The sequence below is a fragment of the Pararge aegeria genome, chromosome 12, assembly GCF_905163445.1.
Source record: "Pararge aegeria chromosome 12, ilParAegt1.1, whole genome shotgun sequence".
Lineage (NCBI taxonomy): Eukaryota > Metazoa > Arthropoda > Insecta > Lepidoptera > Nymphalidae > Pararge > Pararge aegeria.
Window position 1 is genome coordinate 13,358,052 of NC_053191.1, and position 23,818 is coordinate 13,381,869.

At 34.9% G+C, this 23,818-nt stretch overlaps 2 protein-coding genes across 3 annotated transcripts; one reads left to right on the top strand and one right to left on the bottom strand.

Moving 5' to 3' along the window:
- Window positions 1-1,908: 1,908 nt before the first annotated feature.
- On the bottom strand, window positions 1,909-10,298 carry LOC120628016 (zinc transporter ZIP9). The gene is made up of 6 exons (XM_039896198.1): window positions 9,987-10,298; window positions 9,382-9,568; window positions 6,993-7,103; window positions 5,442-5,580; window positions 4,298-4,416; window positions 1,909-3,251 (listed from the first exon to the last, which is right to left on the bottom strand). The coding sequence occupies exons 1-6, from the start codon at window positions 10,080-10,082 to the stop codon at window positions 3,031-3,033; spliced, it is 873 nt and encodes a 290-aa protein (XP_039752132.1). The 5' UTR covers window positions 10,083-10,298; the 3' UTR covers window positions 1,909-3,030.
- A 220-nt stretch (window positions 10,299-10,518) lies between these two features.
- Window positions 10,519-23,122, top strand: LOC120628174 (DNA-binding protein Ets97D-like). Of its 2 annotated transcripts, none has more exons than XM_039896413.1 (11): window positions 10,519-10,831; window positions 11,529-11,627; window positions 12,634-12,755; window positions 13,787-13,940; window positions 14,553-14,703; window positions 16,057-16,182; window positions 16,887-16,960; window positions 17,340-17,416; window positions 18,715-18,856; window positions 20,277-20,430; window positions 22,206-23,122. In XM_039896413.1, exons 1-11 carry the CDS (start codon window positions 10,687-10,689, stop codon window positions 22,327-22,329), a joined length of 1,368 nt encoding a protein of 455 aa, XP_039752347.1. In that variant the 5' UTR covers window positions 10,519-10,686; the 3' UTR covers window positions 22,330-23,122. The 2 variants fall into 2 exon arrangements, with proteins under 2 accessions (XP_039752347.1, XP_039752348.1); XM_039896414.1 differs by having other exon boundaries at window positions 17,343-17,416.
- Window positions 23,123-23,818: the final 696 nt, after the last annotated feature.

Genomic DNA, 23,818 nt, shown 5'->3' on the forward strand with positions numbered 1-23,818 from the left:
ATAATACTAGTTTAAACTCGTTTAAAGTATGACGACATTTTTAGTCTTAAACCGGCAACCTAAATTAATAAATGAATATTTCAATTAATGATATTGAATTATCTAATTATTATTAATTAAGAAATATTGGTGTATGAGAAACCTATAGCAAGTTCAAAAGATGCAGCAGCAGGCGGTACTGTAACGGTGATTCACTTTAAAAAAAATCGATTTGGTTTATTATTAGATCAGATGCTTTAAAACTACTAATACAAGTACATTTTCAATATTGCTCAGAGATATATAATATAGGTATCAGCGAAATAAGCTGCCGATATAAGGCGACTAAAAAAATCATCATTTCTATCGATAATGTTTAAATCCCGCTTAAATCAATAACACTAATTGTGCTATCACTTTACAACAATTTATTGCTATTTCCAATATATACACATAACATTTTATTATGCAGATTATATTACACAATACATATACCTATATACATACATCAATTGTATTCTACATGTGGTGAAGGGCCAAACTGGGTCTATATATTTATACATATTACAAATAATTGTAACTCACCAATAAGTATAAGGACAACCAATATATTTTGATATACTTAATTTTATATACTAAGCTAATAGTTTTTTCGATCTTCAAATAACACATCTGAGAAAACAATATAAAAACTGTCAAAACGTCACATTTATTAACGCTTAGTTAAAGATGATCTAGCGATTTAATAATCGAACCAAAGAAATTTTATTACATAAATGCATTTTTATAGAACACTCACAACCGAAATTAATAATGATTTATTGAATAAAAAATTTTTATGTTTAGTTTTTTTACTTTTTTTTATTCTGTATATTTAATTTTCAAACAAACATTTCTGGCAATCAGTCAAATGTATTGATTAATCAAATATTGTGCTAAGAAGGGAACGCTAAAGAGAGCCTAATAGCAATCCTACGTCAAAAATAATTTGGATAGCAGGGTTTGTATCATTGGTAAGAGAATTAGAGATCGTTTGAGCGATATTTAATAGTCCAAGATTGGTTTTAATGTTTTCTAAGAGATGCATTATTAATTCGGGTGTCAAAGAAACTTAAAAATATATCGATACTTTACTCAAAAAATACCTGGTACCAATAGTATCGATACAATGAGTGGTGCTTATTCTGTTCTCTACATACACTAGACTTGAAGGTACGGAAGTAGTCATGTTTTCTTACTTGTTCTTACTTGCCATTGAGATTTTTTGCAGTACCGATCTGCAGGTCTATTTATTTATCTCGGCGCATTATAAACTGCGTTGGAAACTATTGTAAGGTACCTTAGTTGCCAACCGAAATACAGTGCCAACGAAGTAGCTTGGTTGGCTACTGATGAGTGCAAAGTAAGGGTGCCGATTTCCATAGTTTTTGACATTTTATATCCACCGAGATAAGGTTGCCTGGCAGAGATCGCTACTTAGCGATAAAGCCGCCTTTTGTATGCAGCTTCATTCTTCATGTGTTTGTTCTTTTTTTTTTGTCTCGTTTTTCTGAGTGGTGTACAAATAAAGATAATTGCCCTGCTAATGTTTGATAAAGAAAGGGAAACTTGAAATGATTACAAAAATAAGACGAATCGGTAAACTCTCAAAACCAAAGTATCATCACGATCATACCATTGCCAACCCATAACAGGTCACGGGTCTACTTCACAAAATGAAAATACTTTTATTGTACACGTCTCAAAAAAAAACAAATACAAAAGAAGGAAGGTACAATTTTTTACAGAATGCGAAGAGTTTAGGCCATGGTCCACCACGCTTGCCCAATGCCGATTGGTGGACTCCAAACACCTTTGAGAACAATGTAGAACTTTCAGGCATGCAGGTTTCCTCACGATGTTTTCCTTCACCGTTGAAGCAGGTGATATTTGAATTACTTTAAACGCACATAACTTAGAAAAGTTGGAGGTGAGTGCTCGGATTCGTACTCGGCCCCCCAAAGTGAAGTCGAGCTTTAGGCTATCACCGGTTCACAGGTATACAATACATACGTAGATAATACTATACTTTTTATAGAACCAATAAATAATTACAAAGTTCTAGCCGGTCATAAAATAAATTAACGCAAAGTTGCGTTAGGACGAAGTATACGAATTATTGATAATATAATTTCTCGATATTGCTAAAGAATATACTAATAGCTTTGACCCACTATGATTATTTTATGTGGATTCACGGAAATTATTTCAATAGTCATTACCGAACAGAGCACAGGTGTCCTCACAGAGTGACGAGGGTAGACCAAAAAGAGGGCTACGTGCGGATCGGAAGACTGTACGCGCCTTTTCTAATTCATTATTTTTAATTAACACATGTACACATCACAACTACAAATATGTAAAAAATTACCAATTATTGAGATGAATAGTATTTTTTAGATTATAGTTATTAGGTACTTCAAAATCAAAAATACCTATGTGTTAATTAGTGAAAAACTATCCAATTGTTCATTGGCTACTGAAATAGTACAAACTAGTACAAGTAAAGAAAACTTTGAGAACATTATGGGGAACTCAGGCATGCAGGTTTCCTAACAATGATTTCCTTCACTTTTAAATAAAGCACTCAGCTTATAAAGTGAGCATACTTGAAATAAATGAATTATGAATTCCCATTTCTTTGAATGTAATACATATATTACTCCGAAAAGCTAGCCTGCCTCGAATCGTCGTAACCAGTAGACCATCGCTCCGCTTCTCATATATTTATAATACAAATATTGAATCATTTACCATATTCTTAGGTTTTATATAAACAAATACACAAAAAGTTTAGTTTCACAGAATCAAGTGACGTTAATTGTTTCTCCCTTGTAGTTTTCTTAAAATTATTCGACAATTTGAGTTAAACGCTCGAATAGAAGAAACGCCCAGGTTAACGCATAATGCTAAAGAGGTCGTTTAGTATGATTTATAAATAAAGATATATCTTTTTATTTCAGTGATATTTCATTTAACATGATAAAAAAAATCACAGATTAGAAAATAATACTAGTGTTCATGCCCCATCGTCAATAAAACTGGTAACATTGCACCAACTGTCAAAATTATAACTTCACACAATTGTAATCCGGCGAAACCCTTTTTCGGTGGGACACCCTCCTGGACCGGAAGTAATGTGTGCGTGTGTGAGTGTGGGTGCGTCAGTTCAGGTAGTATATGTACAGTTGCAACATATAAAAACGTACCCGCCGAGAACAACATGGCAATACCTGAAATAGAAAATTTAACCTTTTAAGTATAAACCAACTATATGTCGCTTTAGTTGTTGAGAGCATAATAAAATTACTGCGATAAAGCCGAGGACCTCCGTGGCACAGTGGTGAGCGATGTGGTCTTTTGGGAGGTAGGTAGCAGGTTCGATCTCCCGTAGGTACAATTTGGCAACGCTTAGTTTCTAAGTCTCTACAAGAGACTATTAGTTTGATATGTTATTCCAACTGATTCTATCGGTTAGAATAACGTTGTAAGAATGCGAGGGGAAGGCATGGCGAGCTACCAGCCTATCGACAAAAAAGTGCTTCCAAGCGATTTAGCGTTCTGGTACGACTTTTTTATAGTTTTAATTGACGAACCAAGCCGACGGCCCACCTGATGGTTAGTGGAAAACCATCGTCTATTAACAGCACGTCAATTCTGTTCTTAAACTACTACTTACTTATTTTTGTAAAAATCGATTAGAGTTACGGCTTTAATATAATATTCATTTTAGTAATAGGTTAACCCGTTATAATCATATCTCCACTACAAAATCTGCTTATTGCAGTCAATGGCTCATTAATTTGATGCGGATACAGAATTCTCGCAAGAAAGAATAGTTATTGTAGAAATTAATAATTTTAAAAACTCCTGACACAGTAAATTGATACCCATATTGAAAATGGAATTCGCCATTTTGTAATTGCGGCCATCTTGGATTTTAAATTTGTCATAGTGTATAGGAGTCAAGCCGTTCATTTGATACCTATATTGAGGGAGTTTTGTGATGTATTGTCGTAGTAGGTTTATTTATTTATATTTATTTATTATACATTCTTTTTGTTAAAAAAGAGCAACAGCTGAGTTTCTCGGCGGCATCTTCTAGGAAGTATCATTCTAGTAAATATCAGCCTTCCCAACAGGTGCTAGAGTAACTAAAAAATTTCAAAAAATGCTTATATTCCGGCATTAATGCATACTTGGAATAAATTTATTATGAATTTGGCTAAAAACTATTTTTTATCACCTCCCAAATTTCTATCTATCATGAAAAACTTACCAGTAGCGTTGAAATCGCTCAACGTCTGTTTGCTTTCGTTGCCGATACCGAAGTACGTCAGCAAGGCGAGTAGAGGCGCAGCGCATGAGAAGATTAACAGGTGCTTTCGTATCCGGTTTCTGTGTATAATATAATATATTTTACCACATGTGTTATGTGTATACCTATAGTGAGTGAACTCAGAACACCTAACCACGCCATAGGGCCGTAAGTCTACGATAAAGATGTTTTAATAAAATTATTTAGCTAAAATTCTTTTTAATTTTTATAGTAAGTGCTAAGAATAGTTAAGCAGTATTAAGTAGGTATTTATAAATACTTTACTCTTTTAATTAAATATATATACATAATATAATAACGAAGCAACGAAGATTATGACAAGTGCTCATTTTCCGGTCAAACAAGACATCTTTGAGAGCACTGCACTCGAAATTGTCGACGAATGCGTTCAACAGTGGACATTCATAGGTTGACATGATGTTGATGATATTATAACAGTTGAAATAACAATTTCTTGCTAACAATATTAATTATAGATACCTAATAAGGTACGATAGGACTGTCATACGTAGAATCTTATCTTATATTAATACTAGCGGACCCCAGCGCCATCTGTCGGGCTGATTTGTGAATCTAAACTATCTGAGGTGCCACCCAAACGCATACCAAAAAATCATTCAAATCGGTCCAGGCGTTTAGGAGGAGTTCAGTGACATACACACGCACACAAGAAATATATATATAAAGATATAAAGCTGAAGAGTTTGTTTGTTTACTTGAACGCGATTATTTCAGGAACTACTACTTGGATAGCCCATTTATCAAGGAAGGCTTTAGGATATATATCATCACGCTAAGACCAAAAGCACATAGCATCCATGAAGAATATTTCAAAATAGTTGATTTATTTTTGAGAGCTTCCGCTGCGTGCGCTTTGTAAACGGTTAAAGATTATAGCTTAAGATAAGACCATGTATAACAAAGCTGTTCCCGTTTAAAAGTTCAAAAAAAAGTCTGGTAAATCATATTATGTCTATCTTTTAAGGTTGACTTTTACAACGTTGATTGATTAAAAGCTATGAAAAATAAATGAAGGTTAAAAAGAAAACGAGCATAAACGTGCGATTTTCAATATAGGTCTCACCTTTCAAGTCCGGCGTGCATCAAAAACGTGACCAGCCCGAAGGCGGCGGGTGCCTTGTGCAACATGATAGCTAGAAACACTATTATTTCAACATCAGCGTGCGACGTCGTCGCGGCCGCGCCGAGCGCAATGCCGTCAGCTGTAACAAATAATCAATAATCAAATGTTATTATTAGTCGTTTTGTAATAATTTGATGACACACACGGAATTTTGGCCTTTGTTCCTCATAGTTGTTCCTCCGAAACACAAAGGAGGTGATTTTGTACGGAACCCAAAGGGTAAAAGGGCACCCTAAATACTTAGATTCTGCTGTCCGTCGGTCCGTCGGTCACCAGACTGTATCTCATGAACCGTAATAGCTAGACAGTTGATTTTTTTTTACAAATAATGTATTACTGATGTCGATGGGACAATAGATCCAACACGACCGGAGATCCTAACGTGCTCTTCGAGACACGGGGTCCTAAGAATTTCTTGATAAAAAAAACCCAATACTATTGGACCCGACCCGATCTAGCCCAGAACCTCATTCTGCAGTCGAACATGCTCACCACTAGACCAACGAAGCCGTTAAAACATTCATACCATGCTGTTTAACATCAGAAAATCGCATTTGACCATGCGGAGCTAAACTGATAAGAATGCCAAATCATTACTCATAATATTATGTTATATTGCTGATAAAGTTTCCTACTTTGCGTCTATCTATTCATCAGTTGTGTGCACTCCACACATACATATACATAAGTATTTCATCCTCTTTCTTTCGTGCTTCGCAGATCGTGAAAGATTCCGGCCTCAGTTTTCACCGTTAGTCATTGTATTGAGAGAATCATCTGCTAAGCAAGCGCGTTCCATTTTACGCTTCTTCGTCACTCTTCATCAGGTTAACACAATAAATAAAAAACCCCCTATGTCTCTTAAAGTACTATTCGTTGTAGACGCTAGAGTCTGTGTTCGTCTAATGTATATTTAAATAGATGCAGGTCAATTCGATAGATTATGTAAGTATATGTCTCCAGTGAAGCCTAGATTTTCCGAGAGATATTGTTATAACAATTCAATCAAATTTCTCATTATTAACTTAATGCTTTTTACATGTTTACCCAGTGGTAACGTCTGATGTATCAGCATTTATCCGCAAACAATACTATCCCTTGATTATCTTTTTTCTTTAGCAAGACGAATCTTATCGGTCTTTAATGTTAATAAGGAACATAAAAGGTACTAATACGGAACCCGGAGCGACCCCTATTTTTAAAAATGAATCGTTATACAGCATTCATTTCACTTTAATTATTTGAACTTTATCTTTTAGATAGGAATTCATTATATCATACAAACAAAATGCCCCGGATACTACAGTGGTGTAGTTTTTGGAATAATGTGTCGTGTTATACATATTAGAATGCTTTGGAAATCCAAGAACGCACCGAGTGCGTCACATGATAATGAAATAAAAGGCTTGAAATAAATTAATTTTGTCAAAACCAACGCCACGAAGTACCGATAATGAACTGGAATGAAAAAGATTACGTAGCCTTTCTTACCCGCAGCATGTACAACCAAGCCAACAGTGGCTGTTATGTTCTTCTCAGTGGGATTGCTGGCGTCGTTGTACCTTGACGACATTTGATCCACTATTAACATGAAGACGAAACCTGCAAAAAGACGTACATTATTAGGCCGTGGTCTTAGCTTAAATCTTTCTCCGATTCAGTTATTTTCTGTCAGCTGCTAACCGGACCTGACTCTTAGCCCTATAGAAATAAGTTATTATGCAGTCTTCCATCTTAGCGCGCTGATCCGTATCAGTTTCTACGGCGTCATATTTGAACGCTAAATCCCGTAGGAAAGTAACCTGCCACCAACCAGACAACACCAGAGGCAACTCATAAATTGCCCTTGCCGGGTATCGAACCTGAGATCTCTTACTTATAAGACCCCAGTGCTTACCGCAGCGCCAGAGCGGTAGATAAAGGTACTACAGATGACGCTGTAAGTGATATATATTAAGAGGATATTGCGCTATACTTTGCAGTCCACTGGGCTGCTAGTGTAACAGTGACTCATGTATGCTTGCTGTGTCGAGACTTAAGACTGACCATAAATCTCAATACTAAGGCTTTTAAATTACTCGAGAAAATTTAATCTTCTGCCTAATTAGTTTTAGAGAATAGACCCATCATACTGCTCTAATAAGGGTTGGCGGGTTTTCTTTTCAATATATTAGTTATTCTAAACCACGTGCGCATGGATTTCGATTGAAGAAGTGAAAATGTGAAGATTGCAATGCTTTTCGTTGACTATTTGATTAAATACGCGAATTTAAGCGAATGTGTCATAAATTCAGCCAATAACAATTGTGTTAATCGCAGTTTTTATAATCACAGCAACGGTGATTGGGGTAACATAATTGGTGATGATCACATTGCGATTATGATGTTTCGCTGATTGCGATAAGATGTAAATAAATAATAATTAATAGGATTTTAATAATTATAAAAAGAGAATTACTTCTGTTTGTTACAAACTATTGCACTGTTTCACAAAGATATAGGCCATAGAGGAGTTCTTTCCTATATATCTGAATGCCTTTGCACATCTTCATTATAATATTTAAGTGCGAACAACTATAGCAAAAAATATAATTCAAGTTGTGGACCTAATCGTGGACATTAGTACAGCCTAAATAAAACAATTCTGATTTGAGAGTTATTTTATGGTAGTTACCACTTCTAGAACAGAAAGTCAAAACTTATCTGTCCTTTTATATGCTATCAGATCAGCCCAAAGGTAGTTACCATAATTTATTATCTACTCTTATGCAGCTTACTATTCATTCAATTCTCTTTCAAAATTTAAACCAAAAAAAAAAATGTAAATATTTAATTATTTCAAAGTATTAACAAAACTTCACATGTGCTTTATCTTTCAGTGAGTGATGTAAATTTATATACTATTGTTGTAATGATTATAGATAAAAATCATTATCATTACTTGTTGATTATCGTTTTTTTATCATGGCATGCTACACATATTATATTATGCATAGAGGTTTATGGTATGTGCCAACCTCCAAAGAGTACACAAAACCCTAATTTAACAACCTGAAGGTGGAGCTTGAATAAACCTAGATGTATCAAGGGTCTAGCGGTTAGCATGTTACATAAATAATAAATATACTACAACAATACACACATCACCATCTAGCCCCCAAGTAAGTGTAGCTTGTGTTATTAAGAAGACTAATGAATATTTTTATAAATAATATACATAAATACATATAATATACAAACAAACACCGAAACACTGAAATCACACAATAATTTTTCCAGTTGTGAGAATTTAACCCACAGCCTTAGACTCCCAAAGCAGGGTTGCTGCCCACTGCGCCAAGCGGCCATTATTAGTTATTTACAGGGTTTCTTGCCGTGTCTAAGAGGTAGGTAGTGGGTTTCTGTTAGAAATAACCTTGATCAGTCTCATAGTTGTTTAAGGCAAGAAAGCTGCATTGAAGCTATGTGGTGGGTCTAAGCTTTAAAAATACTTACTCTAAAGATAAACAAGGTCTGTTTCAAGCAGTTAATAACATACATAGGCTGAATATGATGAAAGCAAAAGATGATTTTTGAATATTAGAACACTCTTATCTCTGGCACTGGGTATGGTTTTAATGCAACTGACAACAGGTTAGCCTGCTACCATCTTAGATTGCATCATCACTTACCAAGTGGTCAAACTGCAGACAGACTTGTAGTGGAATAAATGTATATATATTTTTTAATAGCTCAATTCTCCAGGAAGCTTAGAGGCTATTTGGAAAGCTTTTTGCAAATAAAGTTAAAGGAAACTGTTGCTAAATAATATTTGTTTAAAATCCATATAAGAGTAAAAGATTTTATTATTCTGCTAATAATAATACTTTTAAAAACTTACCCAAAACCAAAGAAATTCCAATGACTGAATGCAAGTCATCAATGCCTTTGGGTTCTGGAGTGTAGTCCTTGGTCACAAGAACTGGTCTCTCTTCAAAGAGGGCCCTCACACCTTCTGGTATGATAACTGCTAGTGCTGTACCAACCAGCAGACCAGCACCAAACACTGTCACTTTGAGGAGCTTGTCCTAAAAAATTATAGCATTTATACCTTGGTCATTTAAATAGCTTAGTTACATTTATGATTAGCAATAGTCAATCTGTAATTTTTGATATGTAAAATTAGTGGTATGACTTCTACTTTGACTGGTTAAACTTTTACAAACACTAAGTAAGTACAACATTACATATGGCTATAATACAAACTAATTTTATTTGTAAGTGGAAAAGGAGATTATAAACTTAAATTTAAGTAGTGCTAGTACCAAATTAAAAAAAACGAAAAATATGACACATTTGCGCTTTCAAAATTGCACGACATAATTATAAGCGAATTCTACAACCAAAATTGTGAAACTGTTTACATCACAGCCTTAAAAACACGCAGTTGTATTATTATTACATTTCCTTTAAAATAATAAATGGTGTTTATACCGCATATCTTACCTCAGACATGCTAACGTTCAGAGGAATACTTCCAGCCACATAGGACCCCACTAACATTACGACAGCCAATAAAATAAGAAAAAGAGTTTCATCCATTTTTTAGAACAATTATGTATCACAAAAAGTAAATATTTAAATAGTGTTAAGTGTTTTTAAAGAACATATATATACTAGCCAAAGCTATATGCCACTTATGTCTGCTCGAAATATCATTGCACACTGTGAAATGTAAATTATATTATTAAAAACAATATTTTAAAAGAAACTAGAAAGTCGATCTGAGAATAAGATTTCGATTTGACAACACGACAACTTGACGACAGTCGACTGTCAGTGTAAAGTCAACAACCATAAACGTCATTCTGACAGCCAACAGACGATTCACGACACCACAACACAGACAGCTCAACAGACGACCAATTTTATATGAAGTATAATTAGCTGTTAGTTTTAACTTAGCTGGCCAAGTACAACACTAGAAAAGGAAATGCCCATCAATGGTGAAACGTCAAATTGTCTATGAAAACTCGTTTTGGCGCACGCGGAAGTGGCTTTACATTTCCTTTTCCTAAAAAAATTTCAAATATTATTTATTAAAAGTTTACAAACAAGTTTTCCGGGTTCAAAATAAAAAATACCTGCTTTCATATCACCGATCAACTATAGTGTTTTGTGAAGTGGTTAATATACCAATCAAACAATGGAAGTGGCGGACCTAAATGATTTATTAAATGTTCGAGGTATTAAAATGGAAACTGGAGAAAACGGCTTCGTTGACTCCGAATGTGTTGAAACTTCGGACCCTCTAACGTTAATACCTCAATATGTGACCGAATCTGACCTAGGTAAGGTTTCTTGGTGATAGATATCATCAAACATCTTTTGGCGCAACTTATGTGTCACTCACCCGTATTTTTGCTCGATGTCCAGCATTGTTTCTAAGGTTGGCAAATTTATAAGGATAATACACCAAGGTTTAATTATTCTGTCTTTTGAGTGAGGCTTGTATCAACTGAAATATTAAATGAGATACAATATTATGATGAGAATGATTATAAACAATGCGCTTCAAGGCTACTATATTTGAAGATATATAAAATGACGAACCCAGTGTAGTGTTCCATCCAACACAGTACAAACTTGTTTTAGAAGTGGGTACAGCAATGTCCTGGATTTTCACCTTCAACCTTTCAAACTGCTCACTAATGTTAACTATAATTGTTATTTTTAACAAATAGATTTGGATGGAAGCTGAAGTTACTTTTATTGTGAAATCCATCATACACAATACACATTAACCTATCAGATCCTTCCAACCCTAGTACATGCGACAAAATGTAAATGAAAATGTATAGATGGTTTTAGCTTGGAGCTAGGATTTAGCTTGTTAGCTATAATCTGCGACAACCAGACAAATCCTGAGTGGTTTAATTTCTATCTTCTTTACTTTCTATTCTAAAAACACCTTATATATTAAAACAATTCATTTATCAATTTATTATGTCATTCATCACTGTATCATTTCATTTATCTACTTTTCAGGGTTAATGCAAACTGGTACTGAGATCCTGGAAGCTCCACTTGCGGTGTTTACTGATACAGTGGATGATGATGATACCATGCAAAGCACTGACTCTAGTGGTAATCATTTTATTACTATACTAGTGGTTTTCTTGAAAAATTGACTAATAGTAGAATATGCTGTTTACATAATAAATGGTAATGGAATTCGGAAAAACAAATGTATTAGCCAATACATTTGTAGCTTGCCTGAAACTGGCATTTTTATACAATATTTCATCCTTACTATCTAAATAACTTTATCTTTTTTTTAAATTATTATTATTAGGAGGGGAAAATCCTCATGGACATCAATATGGCTGCCGTTTAAACATTAGTGTACCTTTTGGCCTACCAGTAACTTTTGTCTCCCTTCCCTCTCTTTCGTCACTTTCCTTTACTTTTATTATTGCTTCCATGATTTTTTTTATAGATTCCCATTTCTCTGATGCCTCTAGCATTGTGGAGGTTAGGTTTTCTGTCTTTATTTCACTTCCTATTTCCTTTAATATTCTCCCTTTTTTTTTTCAAATTGTGGACAGTGAAACAGGGTATGTTCTGCTTCATCACATGGGTATATATAACTTTATCTGGTAATAAAGTACTTAAACTCTTTTAATCTTTTAGATTCTGGTGACCCAAGTAGTACTTATCTCAGAAAAATTATACTTATAATTTTTCTATAATACAATAAGTACTTTTAGAAAATAACTATACAAAGGTAAAATAAACTGTGTCCATAGGGTATCATGGATTACTACAGCAACTGAATAAACATTAACAACTTAGATAAAATTACTCACACATGCATTCCTACGAACACGGATGCATGTGTAAATATGATTTCAAGTCATTACAATTAGGTAGGATAGGTAAGGCTAGGTCAGTTCGAATTTTTTCTTTTATATGAAAATTATATGTTATTTGAAATTATAGTTATTTCATTAAATCAAGGACTTCTACTATTATTCCAACTAGAACCTTGTAGGAAGTAAATTTGGAATTTTTTTATATTATTAATTAGGTTTGCAATCAGCTTTTGATTTTCTATTAAATGGCTTATATAGATTTCCTATATAATTTCCAGAGGAAGTGATAGTTCAACTAATGGACATAAGGACAAGACTGTCCCGTCTCCGTTCCATGTTGGAGAGAAGGCTAAATACTGATCTATCAGATTATACTTTCTGGTTACAGGATGCTAAAATGGTAAGTAATGGGTAGTTGAAATAAAGACGAAATTGCGTTTCTGTGACAATATAAGAAACAACATTTAAAGCCTACTACATACGTAGTACTATAAGCCTACTGCTATTTAATTACTTCAGTGACTTTAAGAAAAGGTTTATACAAACTCAAGAAAAGAGTTGTTCACAACTATATAAATTATACATAATAATTTCTTAGATATATAATTATTACACTTGAACATACAAATGATATGAAATAATTCATTAGGTTTCAAAACACAGAAATTAATAATGATTATCTAGTACTGAGACTATTTTAAGAGGTGATAGCATAGTGGAAAGGAATTCAGCTTCAGCTGGGATAGAGCTAGGAAGAATAGGTTGTAAGCAATTAAAATGTCACTTGTTCATGCAACATCATGCGGAAACCTGCATGCCCAAGAGTACTTCATAATGTTATCAAAAGCGTGTGAAGCCCACATATCAACACTGGGCCAGTGTGGTGGAAACTAAGGCCTGAACCGTTCTTTGTGAGACGAGACCCTTTAGCAGGTGCCTTTTAGTGGGCAGGTAATCAATAAAATAAATATATACACTATGTAGCTTGTGTTATGGGTACTAAGATGACTGATGAACATTTTTATGAATAATATACATAAACACTTATAGTATACATATAAACACCCAGACATAAAAACATTCTTGTTCATCACACAAACATTTTGCATTTGTGGGAATCGAACCCACGGTCTTGGACTCAAAAAGGACTGCCCTAATCGACCGTCGGTAAATGGGTATTGGGATGATGATGGTATTGAAACTATATTTGGTTGTTTTAAAGGTCGTTTTTTTCATACATTCCAAGCCAGCGCTATCCAAATTTCACAGTAATAGTAGTAAATACTGTTTCTAATAATAATGTATGAAAAAGTACACGATACAACGTATATGGTGGCTGAATTGATATCGCCGAAGCCGTCGCCCTGAATCTCATGATTTTTAGTGTGATTCTTTGTATAAAAAGGCTATATAATAACTTAATTTTTTTAGCTGGAAAGTCATAAAACCTTAGTGGAGCAATGTATCCGAGGATCTGGTGTAGTTCAGGTGAACATACAGATCCGAACAGCGCAGAAGAAGATCAACATCATGGACGTGCTCAAACCTGATGAGGAACTGCTCCAACTCCCTCAGGAGGAAGAACGTATGTAGCTTAAGAGGCTTGTTTACGGCGTCGAAACCTGAATTCATACAATTCAGATTTATAAATTCTGTATCTATCCTCAGGCCAGCATTAAAAGCCAATATCAACTAACTCAGGTTTGGTTAGAACAGGTTCTCAAGTATCGAATAATATATGCTTAAGAACGAATTTGAGAACCTTCTGCGCCCATTTCGTTCGATAGTCGATTTTTAATACGGATATTACGCTATTATTAGACGCACACAATGGTAGAGACCTTTATGAGTACCAAACCAAATACTTCAGCGTTAAAGGAAAATAGAATTTATGCCACTCTTTCTAAAGTCGTAAATTCAGTACAGTTCATTCTGTAACGTTACTTTTGACTCACTGATCTAACTGAACAGTCGCCGTAGAAATGCGGATAAATTTGAGTTTTAAAGCTGGGACGATAAGCTACATTTTAATTTGACGCTACGATATTTCCATATTCGAATACGAACGTACGTTTGCCCAGAGTACAAATGTCTACACATAGATTAATAAAACGGATATGGATTCTTTTGTCTTATTTTCTTGCATTTGAGTTTTGCGACCGGAAGTCTAATAACAACAAAAAAAAATCTCGTACAGAACTGCAAGAAATAATACCAGAACCGCAGGCAATGGAAGAGGTGGAGCCAACCCAGAACACGCCCCACGCCGCTGCAGTCAAATGGGTGGTGGACGCGAACTTCAGAAATGACAATAGCCGAGCCAGAATACCTGACGACCCTGCACAGTGGTAAGAAGACTTTCTTTGAACTGCAATAAATTCATAATGACAACTTCCAGCTCTGTCGGCTCTAAAGCCTGTCTCAAGTTTGTAAACGTGGATTTTCTGATTGCATTTCTATTTACTACATGTACAGATTGAACAGTATGAAGAGATTATTTTTCCGGCCTCATATCACCAGAATGCAAGTTTTTTTCTTGCAAAAGTTGGTCATGATCAGTGCTGCTGCTAAGTCTAGCATAGGTAACAAAGGATGCTTTTCTTAAGACCGCAAGAAAGGTACCTAGAAATCCCTGAAATCCCGGAAATCCACCAGTTTTCCGGGATAAAAAGTATCCTGGGTCCGTCTCCAGGCTACCAGCTTATTCCTTTACCTAAATGTCATCTAGATCAGTTCAGCGGCTAAGTCAAGACATACATCCGAAATTATAATATTAATATAGATGCTTATTTACTTAGATATATACTGGTATATTTTAAAACACATGTTTGTAAATAAACTAAGGCCAATGAAAACGAACTTTGACGTTACAGTGTGCGAGAGACAAGACGCAGTTACAATTGTCCTTTTGGCATATTATGTATACAGTCCATTCCAACACAACTTGTCCACTGTACAATAATAAATAAATAAACAAAGTGTAACAGAATTACAAAATAATATTGAAGGATGTATAAGTATATTTCATAAGGAATCAATCACCCTTTGAAAATATTAAATCAAAAGAACTATATTTATTTTTCCATACAAACGAATTCGAAACATTCCAAGTGTTTACTTATGACAACCTTAATGAAGATAAAAGACCGACACGCGCATAGTACCTACGCTACGCGCCGCGTAGCTAATAATGTGACAGGAGTCACATGATTTTAATTTTGACGTTAGGGCTGTATTTGATCACCCTTTGAAAATATTAAATCAAAAGAACTATATTTATTTTTCCATACAAACGAATTCGAAACATTCCAAGTGTTTACTTATGACAACCTTAATGAAGATAAAAGACCGACACGCGCATAGTACCTACGCTACGCGCCGCGTAGCTAATAATGTGACAGGAGTCACATGATTTTAATTTTGACGTTATGGCTGTATTTGATTTCTTTCAGTTAAAACGATGGCAGTGGTTTACTCAAAAACTATTAGGTTTTCGGTTTCACATATAAGTCTCAGAGACAGTACATAACGTACCTCTAAAGCCTGCGAAGTAGTATTTCGGTTTACATTTACACGTTGTATACACTAAAAAGTAATGAAAATATTGTTTAAAATATAAGACAAGTTAGAAAAGATGTAGCGTGTGTGCAAGTGTTTATGATTAGTGAGATAGGTTTGTGAAAACTGTGTAATATGTCCAGGTCAGTGCAACACGTGAAGCTATGGATACAGTGGGCTGTCCGCCAGTTCAACCTGACCGGCATTAAGCTATCGGACTGGAACATCAACGGCGTAGAGCTCTGCGCCATCAATAATATCGATTTTAAGTGGGTACCACTATTATAACTTATCAGAAATTAAAAAGCCCATAACTCTGGAAATAACTCTGGAGATCTAACTCTGTTTCCCCAAAAGGCAGGCCGAAGCCCTGCCTTCTTTCTTTATGTTTTGTTGCAATAAAGTTATTCTATCTATCTATCTTTTTTAATTGTTACTCTACTACTCTAACATCAGTAACAGCGCGCGAACCACAACTCTGTGGTCCGGTCACTGACCCGACTAGGTGACGTTGTCGAATCACATTTATTTGGTTTCACAGTGTAATGTGACTTTACATAAATGACATGATTTATTGATTTTTTTTATTAAATAATTATTAATAAATTTAAAAAAGTCGTAGAACAAAAGTTGACAGTTTTTAATGTAAAGAACTACGAGGCTGAGAGCTTGCTGGTATTTTTATTAAATACTGTATAATAAATATATTGCGAATTGAGACTTCACAAACTCATTTTAATTTAGCCAAGTTTTTCTCCATTTTATCTGCACCTTGCTATGGACACTTTCCATCAAAATAAATTTTTTTAGTCTACTAAACAATACCTTGACGTATGGGAAGATTCCTTTTGCATCATTCTGGTTTAATAGACTTATAACTAAAACCGCGCAATGGAAGATTCCTTTACGCCACAGTCTTGTTTAATGGACTTAAAACTTAAAATTAAATTGTATAATGTCTTTTGTTTCGCAGAGAAAAAGTTCCATCAGATCCGGGCGACTTGTTCTGGACACACTTTGAATTGTTGCGGAAGTGCAAGTTTATAGGTAGGTATCAAAGCCACTTATAGTCCTACAGCTAGCCCTTTTTTCTATACTTTCACTAGCAACAACTTTCAAATATTGAAGCGTGACTTAAATAATTTTAGTGGTGAAGGAAAAATCTGTGGAGGAACTGAAAGTCGTGTGAAGTCCACCAATCCGCACTTGGCCCGCGTGATGGACTTCGACCTAAACCCATCTCATTCGCTGAGTAGACGCGCGCGAGTCGATAACGAAAATCGATGATGAAAATATTGCCATCCTTTTCACTATATTCTTTGTAGATAAAGATAGCATTATTGTTGGATATGTCAATGACAATGACATGTTGAAAAGTATCACCATAACTACGCCCTTATATTATTACAAATAAAATTATTTTTAGCAGTAATACAAAACGAAGAACCCGTTGTGAAAGATCAGTTGGAACTGCCGCAGTCTGCTATCAAAAAGAAACCCAAAGTAAGTAAACTTTTACTATTTCATCAACAGTCTAATGGCGAACTAACGGAATCTCAAAAGGGGAGGGTTTGCCAATTACCAATTACCATGTTTGGCCATCGCAATGGATGGCAGTAGTAGAATAGAGGACGCTGTGAAAAAAAAAAATACCTTAAGAACCCTTAAAATTACACTTTTATCTTTTGTATTTTTAACTTTTATCTTTTGTACTAATAATATAAAAACAATAATGACAATGTAAGCGTCCTGCCGCTTCAGATTACTCGCACTCCTAGCAGCGCGCAGCAAATTACAGAAAGATCTTAACTTAAGAACCGATTTCTCTGTCTACCGGTTAAAAAAATCGGTACAGAAACCTTAACCAAAATGATTCTTTTTTTTTTTTTGCAGTTTCCAAGTTAACGCATAACAGATTTTTTTATTCCACTAAAAGATGCACAGATTTATGCCTAAAGCAGAAAGATGGCATGAATTAAAACAATCCTCCTTCCATTCGAGTTATATAAAAAATTGTGGATAGGCAGTGCTTTTGTGCAGGTAGGAAGTGCACGCCACTGACTGCAATCGCACCTTAAAATATATCCGAAAAACGATCTGTACGTATACTCCGTTATTTGTAATGACTACGTTTTTGCGGCGCTTGCGTTTGAGACTCTAGGGCCATGGTCTTCGGACATGAAAAATTTTATTAACATAGTGTCACAAAAATTGGTCCTTAAGTCTGGTGACCCAAGAGCTGGCGCTTATTTAGCCCAACGGCTAAGTCAAGCTGTACAAAGGGGCAATAGCGCCAGCATTTTGGGTACCATGCCCATAAGTGAACAGTTAGACGGCTTATATTTATTATAAATATTAATTTTAGTTTGTAATTATTATTTCCATCTATATGTATTATTATGTATATGGACATTTTAAAAATAAATAAATAAAAAATCTGTACGTACCACTACCATTTTCCCGTTTTTTTTTTGGCCGTCATACATATGTACTTTATAATTTTTTTGGTTATTACTTGTCGTCTTTTGTTGTATTTTTAATTTGTGCAATAAAAACATCATCTCTCTACCATGTCACCGTTAATTTTAAAGCTATTTCGTTGTTTTTTTTACCATTTGGTATTTTTTACCGTCTAGATGGTTTTATTAGAATTTAGTTAGGATCTGATAAGGACCTGTAAAGGACGCTAGATCATCGAGGAAACTTATAATCGAGTTTTAGAAGACAAGTTCTACACCTCTATAGATACCGACCGTAGTATTACAACTTTTTAGTATCTTGATAAAGTCCATTTATTTTAGTTGATAATTCGCCAATCGACGGAGGATGACGTCGGTCAGTACTACACGTCGCGTAATGGAAACAACGGTCAAATACAACTCTGGCAGTTCCTTTTAGAACTGCTGACTAGCGCGGAATATTACGACGTCATCCGGTGGCATGGTAAGTAAGCGGTTTTTCTATCCGTAAACTATAAAATGTCTGTGGAAAAGTTTTTTTTTCTTTAATTTCACTAGATATAAGAAGCTCTTGCGATTTCAACAGCACTGTAGCATAGGTTGGAGTCTGGAGACAAATATTTTATCCCCCGATTTATCTATTGACAGAGCTATACAATTTACTTGTCCACTTGCGAAGACACGGCAAAGAAAAAAGACATTATGTGTGTTTGTTTGTATTGTCGTAGTTTATTTATTAAACTTTCATTATTTGAATAGTATTTCCATTCGCCCATGCTCGAACAGTGGATATCTTATTTCCTTTTTGATTTTTCGTATGATTAGAAAGTTTGATAAAACTCCCAAACTTGTAAAACGCCTTCTTATCTGTCATGTTTTAACAAAAAAATTGTATATGTATAGATTAAGGAAAGATACGACCCCTTTGAAGTTGTGGTAAATTCCAAAATCTTTTAGACAACGAAATAAGAATTGTTGTCAGCTTAACACAATTAATTAAGTGTAATTTTCTGGTTAGTAAAATATTTTAAAGTTGGGTACCTCGCAACGATATTTTGAAGTAGGTCTTGTTTGTTTTTTTGTTTGAAAGCTTTATTGCACACACACATTATATACAAAGTAAACAAAATTCCTGCATTTATGTATAAAGTAAACAAATATACAAGACTATTGGTTGTTTATTAAAAATTGTGGGATAAAATAATAAATACTATATCTATACTGATATTTGTATTTTGTTTGTTTAAATTTTACCATTACTAATTTATGCTGATATTTACTCCCAAGAGTAGGGTAAGAGAACTTCCATGAAAAATACAAAATTTTATTTACGACTCCATATCTAAAATCTACCAAATTCTACCAAAATTTAATATACTATATCCATCAAAAATTATATAAGTATCATAATTTTTGTTGCAAGAATGCAATTTTCAACGACTCCTTTCTAGGAGTCGTTGAAAATTGCAATTGAATCCGGTCATATAACAATCTTAACCTGTGTTTTTATTATGAGACAAGCGACCGGCCCGGCGTTGCACGGGTAGATATACATTTCAAAATATTTCTTTTATTTTCAAATGTATATCTACTTTTTGTGACATACATAAAAGTTAGATGGTATTAATATGGCTGTCGACATTTTTGTAGGCATTTTCGAGCTCTCAATCATATATCGCTCACTCAATGATATATCTTTATCGATCAGGCAGCGTACGTAGTAAAGGTTTTCGTTCGCCCAAGAAAGTCTTTTCACTTTGCGGTTTTAATATATAGCCTATGACAGTAACAAATAATTCTAATAGTAAAATAATCCAGGGATTACCTCCTACAACCTCACAAGCTCTACCCCTATATAATATTAGTATAGATTAAGAAAGAAGCTAATTTATAATATTATTTAGGCACAGAAGGAGAGTTTAAACTGTTGGAGCCGGAAAAAGTAGCACGACTTTGGGGCAAGCGGAAACTAAAACCTGCGATGAACTACGAGAAACTATCCAGGGCCCTGCGGTATTATTACGACGGGGATATGATATCGAAAGTCGCGGGTAAAAGGTATGTCATCATTATTTTTATCAGCCTCCCAACTTATCCTAGCCACAGTGCCAGATTATATATACACATTAAATGTAAATTAAAACCGATATAATACTTTGGAGGCTTATATATATATATATATTTTATTTATATATTTGTATAATTTTAAATCTTATTTATTGCACCACCTACCTCTTTTCTATGTTTTTTCCTTTTACGCCATTGGTTGCCTGGATGAATTCGCTATGTTGCGATAAGGCCACCAAATTGTACTATCTTGATATGTATTTATATCTCTGTAACTACTTTTTTTCTTTGGTGTACAATAAAAGTGTATTCATTAATTAATTCATTCATACTTCGGAGGCTTTAGAGGAACATTATTTACTGTCTCTGCGACTTATCTATGGAACCGAAACTCTTATAGTTTTTGGGTAAACTACTGCCGTAGTTTACTGAGAGAAATCAGATACAGCCCTAACATCACATGAAAAATTAAAATCAAGTGACTCCTGCCACTTCATGAGGTACCTTCGCGTCGCGTAGCGTAGGTACTATGCATGTGTCGGTCTCTTATCTTCAATATTTATATCTCTGTAACTACTTTTTTTCTTTGGTGTACAATAAAAGTGTATTCATTAATTCATAATTCGGAGGCTTTAGAGGAACATTATTTAGTGTCTCTGCGACTTATCTGGGGAACCAAAACTCTAATAGTTTTTGGGTAAACCACTGCCGTAGTTTACTGAGAGAAATCAGATACAGCCCTAACATCACATGAAAAATTAAAATCACCTTCGCGTCGCGTAGCGTAGGTACTATGCATGTGTCGGTCTCTTATCTTCAATAGGGTTGTCATAGTGTCAAACACTTAGATTTTTAAGAAATATACTTATGCTTCTTTTAATATTATTTCGTAATTCTGATACACTTTGTATATTGATAAGAACTACTACTACTTTATTGTATCCAATTGGCTTTTATTTTATCCTATTATAGTATAAATTATGGAATTAAATATAAATAATCTTATATGGCCTAAATAAATTTGGATACTTTTTCTTCAACTAGCTTGCATCTAAGTATCTAACATGCAGCGCTAAAGCTGCATCTGAACAGAATACAGTAGATAACTCTATGAATATAAGTCAATGCCAAAATCTTATTATACCTTTCTTGATATTCTTACATATACAACGTGTAAATGAAATCCGAAACTTTACTTCACCAGCTAAGTACATTATTTACTGTCTATGAGACTTATCTGTGAAAACGATTCGCTAATAGTTTTTGAGTAAACCACTGCAATAGTTTTTACTTAAAGAAATCAGATACAGCCATCATCGATTACTTTGTATAGAATAATAAATATGCTTTTTTTGATTTAATATCTTCACAGGGTGATCCTTGAAATATACTTGTGCATCCTTTAATATTATTTCGTCATTCTGTAACACGTTGTATATTCAGAAGAAAGCTTATAGCCAATCTTATGCTAATATATAAAGCTGGAGAGTTTGTATGTTTGTTCGCTTGAACGCGCTAATTTCAGGAACTACTGGTACGATTTGAAGAATTCTTCCAGTGTATCGAGGAAGGATATAGATTGATGATATATCACGCTAAGACCAATATGAGCATAGCACCAAAGAAGAATGTTTCAAAATCGGTGTTTATTCAAACATGATTTTAATGCTCATAAAAAAAAATACTTTAATAATTTAGTTTTTAATTTGCCCGTAGTATAAATTGGCGAAAATATAATACTTTATATTTAATTTTATTACTTTTAGGTTCGTGTACAAGTACGTATGCGATCTCCGACAGTTGCTGGGGTACGGCGCGGGTGAATTAGCGGAACTGGTCAAGGAGGTACACGATTCCATGAAACTTTGCGATGACAACGGCCTTTCTTAGCTGAGATCAATAATGCCTTCCGGGGCCCTTACTATCAGCGTTTAAAGCAGTATCATTACAATATTGATGTTTGCTTCAGAATTATAGTCTTTATTTATAGGAAATCAAGGTATGTCAAATTAATTGTAATTTTAACATATATAACTTTTTTAAGCACATCAACCTATTACCGGCCTGTTCTGTAGTGGAAAGATCATAGGTGTCCTCAAACAATTTAAAAGGGCCGTAAGGGCCGAAGTCCAGCGTGTGTCCACCACGCTGGCCTAGTGCGGATTGGTGGACTTCTGTATTTTGATCTGATCTGTCTTATATATTTTGGTTAGTAACAGGATAAAAAATATTGTGAGTGCCCAGTGGGTAGGCCTTCGACCTCACTGTTGGGTGGCCGCAAAGGTGAAGGAAAACATCGTGAGGAAACCTGCATGCCTGAGTGTTCTCCATACTTTTCTCAAAGGTGTGTGGAGCCGGCCCAATCCGCACTGGGCCAGCGTAGTTGACTACAGCCCCCCCCTCCCCCATCATTATGGTAGGACATCCGTGCCCTGCAGTGGGCCAATTATGGGTTGATATGATGATAATAATGATCTAACCGGTTACCTGATTTAACGTTCTCTATAACACCGAAATGATATGGTCACAGGATCGGTTGCATGTTGACTTAAGCGGACGATTTCATAACGTCCAATTAACCTGCAAAGTAAACAAAATCCTTCCGTTGGGCAGTGGCTTGCACTGAATGCACAAAAGCACTGCCTACCCTAAAATTGCTATATAGCTCCAATAAGAGGAGGATTTTAGCCATTTTATGCAATTTTCCTGCTGTATGCATACCCTGGTACGATACCCAGTGCACGCCACTGCCGTTGGGAGAGGCCTTTAGTCCAGAAGTGAACTGTTATAAGATGATAAATGAAAAAAAGTTCGTTTGTATCGCGATTTTAAGTAAATGTTATGCGTCAAACGGTAAATACTGCACACCATCAGAGCGTTCCAGTGCTTTAATCTATTGTTTGATATTCGGCACTTCACTTTTGTGCTGCAAATCGCAATGTTTTTGTAATATAAATTGTTCGAGATAAATCCCAAGAAAACGAGGGATTTTATTGTCAAACGCCCAATCGCAGCGAGGTTGTTGCATCTAGAATCCCGAGTATAGCGAGGGTTTTAGGGGCCCCCAAATCAAAGGTAGCTTTAACCCTGAGTTGAATACTCTACTTTCACATTTCGCTTGACAGTAAAGTTAAGTTCTGGTGGGATTTTTTTACAATCTTTACTCTATGGTCCGCGCTTCACAGGCTCCGGTGAGTGAAAGGGACGCCATATTACGTTAGAGTGAGATAGCAATATCAGAATAAACAGATTTTATTCGCCGTGCGCGATATTCCTTCCTTATTCAAATCATCAAGGCCCCTAGAGACTCCAGTACAAAATTACTTACCCGCTTAGCCTATAGGATTTATTAACATACTTGGCCTTTCAATACTAGGCT